Below are 16253 nucleotides of genomic sequence, written 5' to 3' on the forward strand. Positions count from 1 at the left end.
CTGTACCCGCCTGTATTCGATTTTCATTTATTTTATTCAATAATCAAGACTGGCCCGAACATAGCATTATAGCGGGGTTAAAAATGGCAGCTGAAACATCATTCAATTTCACAGTCAATTGTCTCATGTGGTGAGACATTAATCTTCACTTCACAATATATGTGATTTTATTTTTTAGGATTTTTTAAAATGTTTTAGTGTTTTGATATTAAGCAAATGCCGCACCAGCCATTACCACACATTCGCCCTGAACGGAACCAGTCAGGCAAACGACCGCTTGTCACTCACTGTCTCCGGCTAATTAGACCTGATGTGTGTGCCCTGATGCCCTGATGCCCTGATGCTCTGCTGCCCTGATGCCCTGATGCTCTGATGCCCTGATGCCCTGATGCCCTGATGCCCTGATGCCCTGATGCTCTGATGCCCTGATGCCCTGATGCTCTGATGCCCTGATGCCCTGATGCTCTGATGCCCTGATGCCCTGATGCCCTGATGCCCTGATGCCCTGATGCCCTGATGCTCTGATGCCCTGATGCCCTGATGCTCTGATGCCCTGATGCCCTGATGCTCTGATGCCCTGATGCCCTGATGCTCTGATGCCCTGATGCCCTGATGCCCTGATGCCCTGATGCCCTGCTCTTTCAGGTCCACTGCTAGAGTGCTGAATCCAATTTCAGCTGCAGGTGTGTCTATGTACATAATGGTTTCTGCTTCAGTACCATGGAAGGTACTCACCTAGTTGTACTCACCTAGTTGTGTTTGCTGGGGTTGAGCTTTAGCTCTTTGGTCCCGCCTCTCAACTGTCAATCAACTGGTATACAGGTTCCTGAGCCTACTGGGCTCTATCATATCTACATTTGAAACTGTGTATGGAGTCAGCCTCCACCACATCACTACCTAATGCATTCCATTTGTCTACTACTCTGACACTGAAAAAATATTAATTCTAACGTCCCTGTGGCTCATTTGGGCACTCAATCTCCAGCTGTGTACCCATGTTCGCGTCCCACCCGTGTTATAATGTTTATCCTTATCTATCCTGTTAATTCCTCTGAGAATTTTGTAGGTAGTGATCATATCTCCCCCTACTCTTCTGTCTTCCAGTGTCGTGAAGAGCATCTCACGCAGCCTTTCCTCGTAACTCATGCCTCTTAGTTCTGGGACTAGTCTAGTGGCATACCTCTCAACTTTTTCCAGCTTCGTCTTGTGCTTGACACGGATACGGATTCCATGCTGGGGCCGTATACTCCAGGATTGGTCTTACATGTGTGATATACAAGGTTCTAAATGATTCCTTACACAGGTTCCTGAAGGCTGTTCTGCTATTAGCCAGCCTCGCATATGCCGCAGACGTAATTCTTTTTATGTGGGCTTCAGGAGACAGGTTTGGTGTGACAACAACTCCTAGATCTTTCTCTCTGACCGTTTTATTAAGTACTTACCTAATTGTGCTTGCGGGGGTTGAGCTTTGGCTCTTTGGTCCCACCTCTCAACTATTATTCAACTAATGTACAGGTTCCTGAGCCTATTGGGCTCTATCGTATCTACACTTGAAACTATGTGAATGGAGTCAGCATCCATCACATCACTTCCTAATGCATTCCATTTGTCTACTACTCTGACACTGAAAAAAAATGTCTAATGTCTCTATAGCTCATTTGGGCACTCAATTTCCACCTGTGTCCCCTAGTGCATGTGCATGTACCCCTTATGTTAAATATTCTCTCCTTATCTACCCTAGCAATTCCTCTGAGAATCTTGTATGTGGTGATCATGTCCCCTCTAACTCTTCTGTCTCCCAGTGACGTGAGGTTTAATTTCCGTAGTCTCTCCTCGTAGCTCATACCCTTCAGTTCGGGTACTAGTCTGGTGGCAAACCTTTGAACCTTTTCCTATTTAGTCTTATACTTGACTAGATATGGACTCCATGCTGGAGCCGCATACTCTAGGATTGGTCTGACATATGTAGTATATAATGTTCTGAAAGATTCCTTACATAAGTTTCTAAAGGCCGTTCTTATGTTGATCAACCTGGCATATGCTGCTGATGTTATCCTCTTGACATGAGCTTCAGGGAACAGGTCTGGCGTGATATCAACCCCCAGGTCTTTCTCTCTCTCTGACTCTTGAAGTATTTTATTTCCCAAGTGATACCTTGTATCTGGGGCTAGATTCACGAAGATACTTACGAATGTTTTTCTTCTTAGCACTTTCGTAGCGGCTACGTCGGTATTCAGGTACGGATTTAGGAAGGAAACTCTTCATAAGTATGATCTGTGGCGCTGAAGGTGCTGTCGACCATTCATTGCTTTAAGTTAACTGGATATAACTCAATTTTTCTCTACTACACAACACGGTGGATCGATTTTATTATAACCAAACACTAGCTGGAGAGTTTCATCAAGGAGTAGTCCTTGGTTTTAACTATATGTGCATTATCTGCTTGAAACTTGCAGTAAATACATCTTTTATGTTATTAGAATTAGTTTTATAATAGCAAGATATTATACCAGAAGTTATTAAGTAAATAAATACTGGTGAACTTGAAATATGAGAGAAAGTGTTGAACCTGGGCTGGTGGGGACATGTACTATCACCAAATGCTCCTGTTCACCTAGCAATAAGTATAGCTAGGGGGTGTACCCTAGCTATACATACCCAATTTTAATTTATTTTGTTTGGTTTTATTTTGAAATTAAATCTGGGTGAGACTTAAAATAAAAATATGCTGCGCAAATGATGTTAGGTTAGGGTAAAGACTACAAAAACTTTTCTCGTTGAATATTTAAACCTATAATTATTACTATATGGACTATTAAAAAAGAGAGGGGGGGGGGGGAAGTAGGGGTCCAAGACCTCTTCCTGTTACACAATTTGGCTGTGTGTAACAATCAGTAAGTAATTATCAAAAGAAGGCACCAAGCTGGGAAGGCTATGTAGCACCATATTGTGCAACAATAAACCAATTTTTTTTAACAAATAATGCACCTGTGTAAAACAAATCGTGTCAGCTGTAAAAATATTGATGCAGTTATTTAAATTAAAAAAATATAATGAAAGAAATATTACTGGTTTATTTTTATCCAATCTTTTTGTACTGTACAGTATATCCAAGAAAGTGAAAAATTGAGACATAATGCACAATATAATGAATGATTCAAAAGAAATATGACTATTACATATCAACATGAGATCTTAATGATCCATGGTTAACATGATTTAATAAGGATAATACTGCTAATAATACAAACTATAATTTAAAATATGTATCACTGATTTTTTTTATTAAGAAGCTTTGGTATACACAGCTGCTACCGTATTCAATATGGAAGATTACACAGTGTAGATAAAAAAACTAGCTTTAAGTTTATCTTATATTCCCATCTCACAGGATGGTTAGGCATACATGGAATCAGGGGAGAAAATATCAGCCTCAATACGAAAAATTAGCACAGAATAGTGTGGTTGATTAGTACAAGTTAGCAATATAGATTAGCATGGCGGATGAGCATATATTAACATGGTTGATTAGTACAGATTAGCACGGTTGATTAGCCTAGATTTGCTAGTTGATTAGCTTGGTGGTTGTTGTCGGAAAATCCGACACCATTTAATAATATCATACAAACAGATAATTGCTGAGTTGTATAAACAAGTTACCCATAGAAAATGTAACTGTAGTGGAATTTCCGTCTATAGAAAACGGGATATCTTTACCACATACTATTATAAATTCACCACCTATTATGGTGGAAATTATTCTTAAATACATTAGTCTTTGAACTTTACCATCATAAAAACATCTCATATAAATTAACTTAATTATCAGTATTAAAATAGAGTAAATGTGACCCTTCTATCACTTACTGTCATCTGGACAATGTAAGCCAGGCGTCAGGGAGGAGGGAGTGGTCAGCCATTGTTATTGTAAGAGACCAGAGGCTCACGGGAGCAATTCGGCTCCTGTTAATTTTACTTGGACGAAGTGTTATGGAAACCAAAGGTGTACCATCATCAACACGCTGTCAACAAATTCAAGTTAAGTGTTCTGCCGAAACCCATTTATCTATCATTTATGGCCATTAATGTCATAAGGTAGGGTGTTCAGGTTAGAGCACGAGATCGCCTCATACTAAAGGTAATTAAGCCCAGGTCTATATGGTTCCATGTACAGTGTTTTCTCTGATATAGCTGTCATATATTAGGATTCTGGCTTCATAGCTAGCGCCCTTTTGACAGGTCAAGACGAGGAAGCATGCTTTGTGCATCAGTTACCAGGGTGTTGGAAGCTACCTCACACGAGGAAAATGTGGTGTCTACATCCTGGTTATACCTGGTGGACTAAGGCCTGCTGTACAATAAGATAAGGAACCTCATCAATGTATGTAGTCTATTACTGTAGTTTGATTGGCTGCATATATATAAATTTAATAAACCCCCCTAATGTGTAGAGGATCGATTTGTGAGATTATGAGATTATTGCAGAAATACAGTCCACTTATTATCATACAAATTGCTATCGAAGTATATAAATTAACGTAAATATAAATTTATATAAATTAAATAAATATAAATCTCACAGGTCGGTTCCCACAGTTGTCAAGCATGGATGGTTAGTGTGTGGTTGTCAAGCACGGATGGTTGTGGGTGGTTGTCAAGCATGGATGGTTAGTGTGTGGTGGTCAAGCATGGATGGTTAGTGTGTGGTTGTCAAGCACGGATGGTTGTGGGTGGTTGGCAAGCATGGATGGTTGTGGGTGGTTGGCAAGCATGGATGGTTGTGGGTGGTTGTCAAGCACGGATGGTTGTGGGTGGTTGTCAAGCATGGATGGTTAGTGTGTGGTTGTCAAGCACGGATGGTTAGTGTGTGGTAGTCAAGCACGGATGGTTGTGTGTGGTTGTCAAGCACGGATGATTGTGTGTGGTTGTCAAGCATGGATGGTTGTGTGTGGTTGTCAAGCACGGATGATTGTGTGTGGTTGTCAAGCACGGATGGTTAGTGTGTGGTTGTCAAGCACGGATGGTTAGTGTGTGGTTGTCAAGCACGGATGGTTAGTGTGTGGTTGTCAAGCACGGATGGTTAGTGTGTGGTTGTCAAGCACGGATGGTTAGTGTGTGGTTGTCAAGCACGGATGGTTAGTGTGTGGTTGTCAAGCACGGATGGTTAGTGTGTGGTTGTCAAGCACGGATGGTTAGTGTGTGGTTGTCAAGAATGGATAATTAGTGTGTGGTTGTCAAGCACGGATGGTTAATGTGTGGTTGTCAAGCACGGATGGTTAGTGTGTGGTTGTCAAGAATGGATAATTAGTGTGTGGTTGTCAAGCACGGATGGTTAATGTGTGGTTGTCAAGCACGGATGGTTAGTGTGTGGTTGTCAAGAATGGATAATTAGTGTGGGGTTGTCAAGCACGGATGGTTGTGTGTGGTTGTCAAGCACGGATGGTTGTGTGTGGTTGTCAAGCACGGATGGTTGTGGGTGGTTGTCAAGCACGGATAGTTGTGGGTGGTTGCCATAGTGTGGGCTGTGTCTGGGAAGAAGGAAAATTGTCGTGGAGGTAATTGGCTCAGCTGCCAAGTCTTCTCTAACGAGCATCAACAGGCGAGAAAAATTCGCTAATTGGCAGCTGTGTTAATTAGGATAATGATTTATTCTATAAATTAATTTTTCAGTTCTTATTAATGGATTTTCAGCTCTTTATATATATATATATATATATATATATATATATATATATATATATATATATATATATATATATATATATATATATATATATATATATATATATATATATATATATATATATATATATATATATATATATATTAGTATATTTTGGTAGCAGTCTTTCCTGTAGACATATATTATTATATATGACCAAAAAAGAAAAAAGTAAGATTAATAAGTCTAACACGAATTTTCTCAATCTTTCGTACATTTCTTTTCACTGTTGGAGGTAATTCAAAAATCAATTCTCCAAAATTCATTTTTATTTCTAGTCTGACGCGACACTTGAGCGCGTTTCGTAAAACTTATTACATTTTCAAAGACTTTAGTTAACACATACACAACTGAATAGAACTTACGTAAGTTCTATTCAGTTCTATTCAATAGTAAGTTCTATTCAGTTGTGTATGTGTTAACTAAAGTCTTTGAAAATGTAATAAGTTTTACGAAACGCGCTCAAGTGTCGCGTCAGACTAGAAATAAAAATGAATTTTGGAGAATTGATTTTTGAATTACCTCCAACAGTGAAAAGAAATGTACGAAAGATTGAGAAAATTCGTGTTAGCATTATTAATCTTACTTTTTCGGTCATATTTAATATATATATATATATATATATATATATATATATATATATATATATATATATATATATATATATATATATATATATATTATTTACTATTTCCTGTATTATCCATACTTTTAATAATTCGTCATCAGTGCTCAACATCAACAAATTTCTGAGCAAATTATATAACAAATGCCACTTTTAACAATTAACAAATTAAATATAAATCGAAAACGGGAAGACCATTAAACCCAAACATCAGACATAAACAACCAAACAGCCTTCTCGAGGAGACGATATTAATATGTCAAAATTGACGTTGAGGATTGACTAGTTCAACCTCGGTCTCATCCTAACAATATGAACAGATTCAGAAATGCTTGGGTCTAGACAGCCCGTCGATCAGAAATACCGGCCCAAGGTTCATTCCATCCACCCGCCAACCCCCCCAACCGTTCACGAATGAAAAAGGTTTACACAACTGTTGACGTCCGAACACTTCTCAAACAAGTGCTTCGCTGACGACTTTTGTTCGAACCACAACGCTGTAACTGCTTCACACAAGGGAGCATGATACAGGAACAAGACACATGAGAGCATGATACAGGAACAAGACACATGGGAGCATGATACAGGAACAAGACACATGAGAGCATGATACAGGAACAAGACACATGGGAGCATGATACAGGAACATGACACACAGGAGCATGATACAGGAACAAGACACATGGGAGCATGATACAGGAACAAGACACACGGGAGCATGATACAGGAACAAGACACACGGGAGCATGATACAGGAACAAGACACACAGGAGCATGATACAGGAACAAGACACACAGGAGCATGATACAGGAACAAGACACATGGGAGCATGATACATGAACAAGACACACGGAAGCATGATACAGGAACAAGACACATGGGAGCATGATACAGGAACAAGACACACGGGAGCATGATACAGGAACAAGACACACGGGAGCATGATACAGGAACAAGACACATGGGAGCATGATACAGGAACAAGACACATGGGAGCATGATACAGGAACAAGACACATGGGAGCATGATACATGAACAAGACACATAAAGATGAGTGCAGAGTTAATTATGTTTCATTGGCGAGCTGCAGATGGTGAGGAGCAGACAACAGAACAGACAACAGAGCAGACAGCAGAGCAGACAGCAGAGCAGACAACAGAGTAGAACACAGAGCAGACAACAGAGCAGACAACAGAGCAGACAACAGAGTAGACAACAGAGCAGACAACAGAGCAGACAAAAGAGCAGACAACAGAGCAGACAGCTGAACAGACAACAAAGCAGGCAACAGAGAAGAGCCACAAAGCAGACAGCAGAGCAGACAACAGAGCAGACAGCAGAGCAGACAACAGAGCAGACAACAGAACAGACAACAGAGCAGACAGCAGAACAGACAACAGAGCAGACAACAGCAGGAAGTCTCCCCCTGTTCCTTCCACTAGGCAGGAGAGAGATGGGAGAGGGAGGGAAGAACGTCAGGTGGGAGAGGGATGGGAAAGGTGGATGAATGGAATGGGCAAAACAGCGGTAAATGGGAGTTAGGGAGTGGTGGAAAGTGGGAAGGTGACGTCTGTAGACGAGTGAGGGAAAGGGATGAGGGAAAGGGATGAGGGAAAGGATCTAGATGGAAGGGAAGAAGTAGTATGGATGGTGAGGGGGGAACTTGGATGGGAAAGAGGAGTGTTCTTGGTGGAAGGGGGAGGGGGGTAGGAGAGTGTGGGAGGGAGGGAGGGGGGGGGAAAGGGAAGGGAGGATTTTATAACTGGTTTGAGAGTTTATCTAAAATATTAAAAAGTTATTATATATAATTTTTATCACGTAAAAGGATTATCTGAAACATAATATTTTATGGTAATTTAACACCTGATATATGTATATGTTGTGAACAAAAGGAAAAAATATTATTGAAAAAAAAGGTTTATTTGATTTTTTTTTTGTAATTTGATACTCTATTGTATATATTTTTTTCAGTATATTTTTATTTACTTTTTCAATATTTTTTGTGCTTTTGTTTCGCTGTTTTAATTAGTTTTCATTTTAATTATTTATTTTACGTTTGTGTTCGTCTTTTCATCCTTTAAGCATTTTTAAATATTTTTTTAATGAAAATTTTATACATTCACTAGGAGGGCCTGACGGCTGAGTGGACAACGCTTGGGATTCGTAGTCCTAAGGTTACGGGTTCGATCCTCGACGGACGCGGAAATAACAGGGCCGAATTTCTTTTACCCTGATGTATCTGTTCACCTAACAGTAAATAGGTACCTGGGAGTTAGACAGCTGCTACGGGCTGCTTCCTGGGGATGTGTAACAAAAAGTAGGCCTGATCGAGGACCGGGCCGCGGGGACGCTAAGCCCCGAAGTCATCTCAAGATAACCTCAAAATAGATCTATTTCCTATCTATTTGATATCAGTATATACTACGGACGATGTTATATTAGGAAATATATTTATTAATTTTGAGATAATTAATCTCAATTAACTAATTATAATTAAATAATTATAATAACTAATTAATTAAAGTAATTAAGATAATTAATATATTTTTCATTATTCTTTATTTCTATTGTCTCTTATGTTTGTTATATTTCTTTCGTCTGCGTCTTCTTTCTGTTCCTCTGGTTCTTACCCATCATCAGTTATACTAATTCCATTTTTATTATCTTTACGTCTAATTATCTGGGGATCAGTGTTGCCATCGCTGCTCTCTCATCGGGCACTATCCTTCATAGGTCTCCAGCGTTACCAATCGTAGGTGAGTCGTTAATCTCACTCGACACATTGACCTCCTAATTAGACCCTAACCTCTCCTCATTACGGGCAGAAACTACCTCACAAAACACTCTAATCTCTTTCCTAGATACACTAACCTTCTCACTGAAGACACTTACCTCCTCACATGAGACACAAACCTCCTCATCTCTCACCAGCTCATAGTGAGTGAGGAAGAAGCACGTCTTCCTCACAGCTCTCATACTCATAACTCACATTCCACACCATTGACTTCATCACAAACCCAATTCCCTTTCTGGCATAAAAAAAAGGTCTCCACATATATTTCACAAACGTTTGTCCTGTATGGAAATGAAGGAAAAATTCGACTTTGGCTTCGGTAAAAATGGCATAGATGCCGGTTACCGGACTTTGCTAAAAGCCTTTAGAGGAAGTCATTATACTTAACTGCATTTGCGGAAAGTCGGAAATAAATTCGGTGTTTGGTACAAACATCATATAGCCAAACATATATGTCTATATGTATGTTTCTCTCTCTCTCTCTCTCTCTCTCTCTCTCTCTCTCTCTCTCTCTCTCTCTCTCTCTCTCTCTCTCTCTCTCTCTCTCTCTCTCTCTCTCTCTCTCTCTCTCTCTCTCTCTCTCTCTCTCTCTCTCTCTCTCTCTCTCTCTCTCTCTCTCTCTCTATATATATATATATATATATATATATATATATATATATATATATATATATATATATATATATATATATATATATATATATATATATATATATATATATATATATATATATATAACTGAAAACTCACACCCCAGAAGTGACTCGAACCCATACTCCCAGAAGCAACGCAACTGGTATGTACAAGACGCCTTAATCCACTTGACCATCACGACCGGACAAAATGAGGTGATAGCCGAGGCTATATGAACCACCCCACCGCCGGCACTCGGATAGTTATCTTGGGCATAGCATTTTACCAAATCACCTCATTCTTTGGGGAACACGTGAGGAACACAAATGCGAACAAGCCTGAATGGTCCCCAGGACATATGCAACTGAAAACTCACACCCCAGAAGTGACTCGAACCCATACTCCCAGAAGCAACGCAACTGGTATGTACAAGACGCCTTAATCCACTTGACCATCACGACCGGACAAAATGAGGTGATAGCCGAGGCTATATGAACCACCCCACCGCCGGCACTCGGATAGTTATCTTGGGCATAGCATTTTACCAAATCACCTCATTCTTTGGGGAACACGTGAGGAACACAAATGCGAACAAGCCTGAATGGTCCCCAGGACATATGCAACTGAAAACTCACACCCCAGAAGTGACTCGAACCCATACTCCCAGAAGCAACGCAACTGGTATGTACAAGACGCCTTAATCCACTTGACCATCACGACCGGACAAAATGAGGTGATAGCCGAGGCTATATGAACCACCCCACCGCCGGCACTCGGATAGTTATCTTGGGCATAGCATTTTACCAAATCACCTCATTCTTTGGGGAACACGTGAGGAACACAAATGCGAACAAGCCTGAATGGTCCCCAGGACATATGCAACTGAAAACTCACACCCCAGAAGTGACTCGAACCCATACTCCCAGAAGCAACGCAACTGGTATGTACAAGACGCCTTAATCCACTTGACCATCACGACCGGACAAAATGAGGTGATAGCCGAGGCTATATGAACCACCCCACCGCCGGCACTCGGATAGTTATCTTGGGCATAGCATTTTACCAAATCACCTCATTCTTTGGGGAACACGTGAGGAACACAAATGCGAACAAGCCTGAATGGTCCCCAGGACATATGCAACTGAAAACTCACACCCCAGAAGTGACTCGAACCCATACTCCCAGAAGCAACGCAACTGGTATGTACAAGACGCCTTAATCCACTTGACCATCACGACCGGACAAAGAATGTTCAAAGAGTGTTCCCCAAAGAATGAGGTGATTTGGTAAAATGCTATGCCCAAGATAACTATCCGAGTGCCGGCGGTGGGGTGGTTCATATAGCCTCGGCTATCACCTCATTTTGTCCGGTCGTGATGGTCAAGTGGATTAAGGCGTCTTGTACATACCAGTTGCGTTGCTTCTGGGAGTATGGGTTCGAGTCACTTCTGGGGTGTGAGTTTTCAGTTGCATATGTCCTGGGGACCATTCAGGCTTGTTCGCATTTGTGTTCCTCACGTGTTCCCCAAAGAATGAGGTGATTTGGTAAAATGCTATGCCCAAGATAACTATCCGAGTGCCGGCGGTGGGGTGGTTCATATAGCCTCGGCTATCACCTCATTTTGTCCGGTCGTGATGGTCAAGTGGATTAAGGCGTCTTGTACATACCAGTTGCGTTGCTTCTGGGAGTATGGGTTCGAGTCACTTCTGGGGTGTGAGTTTTCAGTTGCATATGTCCTGGGGACCATTCAGGCTTGTTCGCATTTGTGTTCCTCACGTGTTCCCCAAAGAATGAGGTGATTTGGTAAAATGCTATGCCCAAGATAACTATCCGAGTGCCGGCGGTGGGGTGGTTCATATAGCCTCGGCTATCACCTCATTTTGTCCGGTCGTGATGGTCAAGTGGATTAAGGCGTCTTGTACATACCAGTTGCGTTGCTTCTGGGAGTATGGGTTCGAGTCACTTCTGGGGTGTGAGTTTTCAGTTGCATATGTCCTGGGGACCATTCAGGCTTGTTCGCATTTGTGTTCCTCACGTGTTCCCCAAAGAATGAGGTGATTTGGTAAAATGCTATGCCCAAGATAACTATCCGAGTGCCGGCGGTGGGGTGGTTCATATAGCCTCGGCTATCACCTCATTTTGTCCGGTCGTGATGGTCAAGTGGATTAAGGCGTCTTGTACATACCAGTTGCGTTGCTTCTGGGAGTATGGGTTCGAGTCACTTCTGGGGTGTGAGTTTTCAGTTGCATATGTCCTGGGGACCATTCAGGCTTGTTCGCATATATATATATATATATATATATATATAAATAGATAGATAGATAGATAGATAGATAGATAGATAGATAGATAGATAGATAGATAGATAGATAGATAGATAGATAGATATATACATATAAATATATGTTTGGCTACATAATGTTTGAACCAAAAACCGAATTTATTTCTGGCGTACAGAGTTAGTCGAGCAACTGTTGGTCGACCAACAGTTGCTGGTCGAGCGGTTAAGGGATCCTGTACGCCAGCAGAGTGCTTCTGGCAGTATGGGTTCGAGTCACTTCTGGGGTGTGAGTTTTCAGTTGCATATAGTCCTGGGGACCATTCAGGCTTGTTTGAATTTGTGTTCCTCATGTGTGCCCCAAAGAATGAGGTGACGATAAAATACCATGCCCAAGATTACCAACCAAGTGCCGGCGGGGGGATGGAAATAGCCTCAGCTATCATCCACTTTTGTCCGGTCTGGTTGGTCGAGCGGTTAAGGGATCCTGTACGCCAGCAGAGTGCTCCTGGCAGTATGGGTTCGAGTCACTTCTGGAGTGTGTGCTTTCATATATATATATATATATATATATATATATATATATATATATATATATATATATATATATATATATATATATATATATATATATATATATATATATATATATATATATATTAGTATATTTTGGTAGCAGTCTTTCCTGTAGACATATATTATTAAATATGACCGAAAAAGTAAGATTAATAATTCTAACACGAATTTTCTCAATCTTTCGTACATTACGCTTCACTGTTGGAGGTAAATCAAAAATCACTTCTCCAAAATTCATTTTTATTTCTAGTCTGACGCGACACGGGCGCGTTTCGTAAAACTTATTACATTTTCAAAGACTTCACAAATACACAACTGATTAGAACTTACGTCTCTCTGATATTATATCTACATTTGAGTGAGGTGGGAAGGATGATGTGGCATTAACACAAGACAGAACAGGGGATATTAATAGGGTATTAAAAGTATCAACACAAGACAGAACAGAAACAATGGGTATTGAATAGAAGTGTTTGTAGAAAGCCTATTGGTCCATATTTCTTGATGCTTCTATATTGGAGCGGAGTCTTGAGGTGGGTAGAATATAGTTGTGCAATAATTGGCTGTTGATTGCTGGTGTTGACTTCTTGATGTGTAGTGCCTCGCAAACGTCAAGCCGCCTGCTATCGCTGTATCTATCGATGATTTCTGTGTTGTTTACTAGGATTTCTCTGGCGATGGTTTGGTTATGGGAAGAGATTATATGTTCCTTAATGGAGCCCTGTTGCTTATGCATCGTTAAACGCCTAGAAAGAGATGTTGTTGTCTTGCCTATATACTGGGTTTTTTGGAGCTTACAGTCCCCAAGTGGGCATTTGAAGGCATAGACGACGTTAGTCTCTTTTAAAGCGTTCTGTTTTGTGTCTGGAGAGTTTCTCATGAGTCCAGACACAAAACAGAACGCTTTAAAAGAGACTAACGTCGTCTATGCCTTCAAATGCCCACTTGGGGACTGTAAGCTCCAAAAAACCCAGTATATAGGCAAGACAACAACATCTCTTTCTAGGCGTTTAACGATGCATAAGCAACAGGGCTCCATTAAGGAACATATAATCTCTTCCCATAACCAAACCATCGCCAGAGAAATCCTAGTAAACAACACAGAAATCATCGATAGATACAGCGATAGCAGGCGGCTTGACGTTTGCGAGGCACTACACATCAAGAAGTCAACACCAGCAATCAACAGCCAATTATTGCACAACTATATTCTACCCACCTCAAAACTCCGCTCCAATATAGAAGCATCAAGAAATATGGACCAATAGGCTTTCTACAAGCACTTCTATTCAATACCCATTGTTTCTGTTCTGTCTTGTGTTGATACTTTTAATACCCTATTAATATCCCCTGTTCTGTCTTGTGTTAATGCCACATCATCCTTCCCACCTCACTCAAATGTAGATATAATATCAGAGAGACGTAAGTTCTAATCAGTTGTGTATTTGTGAAGTCTTTGAAAATGTAATAAGTTTTACGAAACGCGCCCGTGTCGCGTCAGACTAGAAATAAAAATGAATTTTGGAGAAGTGATTTTTGATTTACCTCCAACAGTGAAGCGTAATGTACGAAAGATTGAGAAAATTCGTGTTAGAATTATTAATCTTACTTTTTCGGTCATATTTAATAATATATATATATATATATATATATATATATATATATATATATATATATATATATATATATATATATATATATATATATATATATATATATAAATTTAGTCATATAGTCACTATATAGATAGATTCGGGACCCGTGCAGTCCAGGTGAACTTACCAAAATATATATTTATAAAACGGAAGATACACTTAAAGGTAGAAGATATAAGGAGTTCTCTCGCTATATATTCGTGAGTCTCCGTGTTTGTTCCGCCCTAAACCCAATGATTCGCTGCTGTTTGATTTGCTGCGTAATCCTTTTGTAAAGAAGGAGAGTAAGGTTGTCAAACACGATCACACTCACGCCTGTAACAGTCAAGTTGATCAGGAACCAACTGGGTGCGGGTGTGTTTCTGGCATAATATTCACCTCGTCTCCCTAGGCCCATGAGTGAATGAGTGAATAATTCAGTGAATAATTCATTGACTGAATTAATCATATATTAATTTATTGAGACATATGCTATTTTGTATATTTCTCGCGTACGTAAATGATCTGAATGTTAAGGAAATGGTCAAACAATTCGTATGAAAAAAACAACGGAATACAATATTAATTCAATATTGTATTTTTTGTGTTGTATTCACCTTAAGACTTGTGGATGCTTGATGTCCACAGTGACTCTTCACCCTGAGAATGAATTGTTCATATATGAATAAGTAGTTCTTATATGAATGGTTAGTTCTTCTGAGAATGAGTTCTTTTTAAGTGGAAGAGTTTGGGTTTATATAAATAGATGCTGCCTCGTATGGACCAATAGGAGCTGCCTCGTATGGACCAATAGGAGCTGCCTCGTATGGACCAATAGGAGCTGCCTCGTATGGACCAATAGGAGCTGCCTCGTATGGACCAATAGATGCTGCCTCGTATGAACCAATAGGAGCTGCCTCGTATGGACCAATAGGAGCTGCCTCGTATGGACCAATAGGAGCTGCCTCGTATGGACCAATAGGAGCTGCCTCGTATGGACCAATAGGAACTACCTCGTATGGGCGAATATGAGCTGCCTCGTATGCACACACACACACACTCACACATACTCACACAGGGGGGCCTGGTAGCCTGGTGGATAGCGCACAGAACTCGTAATTCTGTGGCGCGGGTTCGATTCCCGCACCAGGCAGAAACAAATGGGCAAAGTTTCTTTCACCCTGAATGCCCCTGTTACCTAGCAGTAAATTGGTACCTGAGAGTTAGTCGGCTGTCACGAGCTGCTTCCTGGTGTGTGTGTGTGTGTGTGAGGTGTGGAAAAAAAGTAGTTAGTAAACAGTTGATTGACAGTTGAGAGGCGGGCCGAAAGAGCAAAGCTCAATCCCCGCAAACACAACTAGGTGAATACACACACACACACACACACACACACACACACACACACACACACACACACACACACACACACACACACACACACACACACACACACACACACACACACACACATACACACACAAACACACACACACACACACACACACACACACACACACACACACACACACACACACACACACACAATGTGTGTGTGTGTTTTGTCCTTTTTTACGTGTAACTGTTTGTAATCATTTTTCCCTCTCATATAATATACAAAAATAATAGATAATTCTTATAACAATAACATAAACCTGTCACTCTGCGCGGACGTGTTGATAAACATTTGACTCATTTAGATTGTTCAGTGTCATCAATGTGGTTATAATTATTTTATAATTGACTTTCCAATCACATGTTCGAAAATCAGTTTAGCTAATTATATCCTGTAATATTCTGTATGATGTATAGTGTTCAGATGTGTGATATATCAGCATGATGGGACTAACATACTGCCCAGCTAAAAATATTGGTTTAAGCAGAGTATATTTATGTATACAAGGAGCAAATGCTTTGTATTTCCGTGTATATGTATATATATATATATATATGTATATATATATATATATATATATATATATATATATATA

At 40.2% G+C, this 16253-nt stretch overlaps 1 protein-coding gene across 1 annotated transcript; it reads right to left on the reverse strand.

Annotated features, from left to right (window-relative positions):
* Positions 1-297: 297 nt before the first annotated feature.
* LOC138351441 (uncharacterized) lies at positions 298-699 on the reverse strand. Its single transcript, XM_069303264.1, has one exon. It carries the CDS (start codon positions 697-699, stop codon positions 298-300), a length of 402 nt encoding a protein of 133 aa, XP_069159365.1.
* Positions 700-16253: the final 15554 nt, after the last annotated feature.

Source organism: Procambarus clarkii, chromosome 49, assembly GCF_040958095.1.
Source record: "Procambarus clarkii isolate CNS0578487 chromosome 49, FALCON_Pclarkii_2.0, whole genome shotgun sequence".
Taxonomy (NCBI): Eukaryota; Metazoa; Arthropoda; class Malacostraca; order Decapoda; family Cambaridae; genus Procambarus; species Procambarus clarkii.

What these genes read in the sequence shown, in the direction of transcription:
- LOC138351441 (XM_069303264.1), bottom strand. Translation starts at nt 699, where the DNA reads ATGTACATAGACACACCTGCAGCTGAAATTGGATTCAGCACTCTAGCA.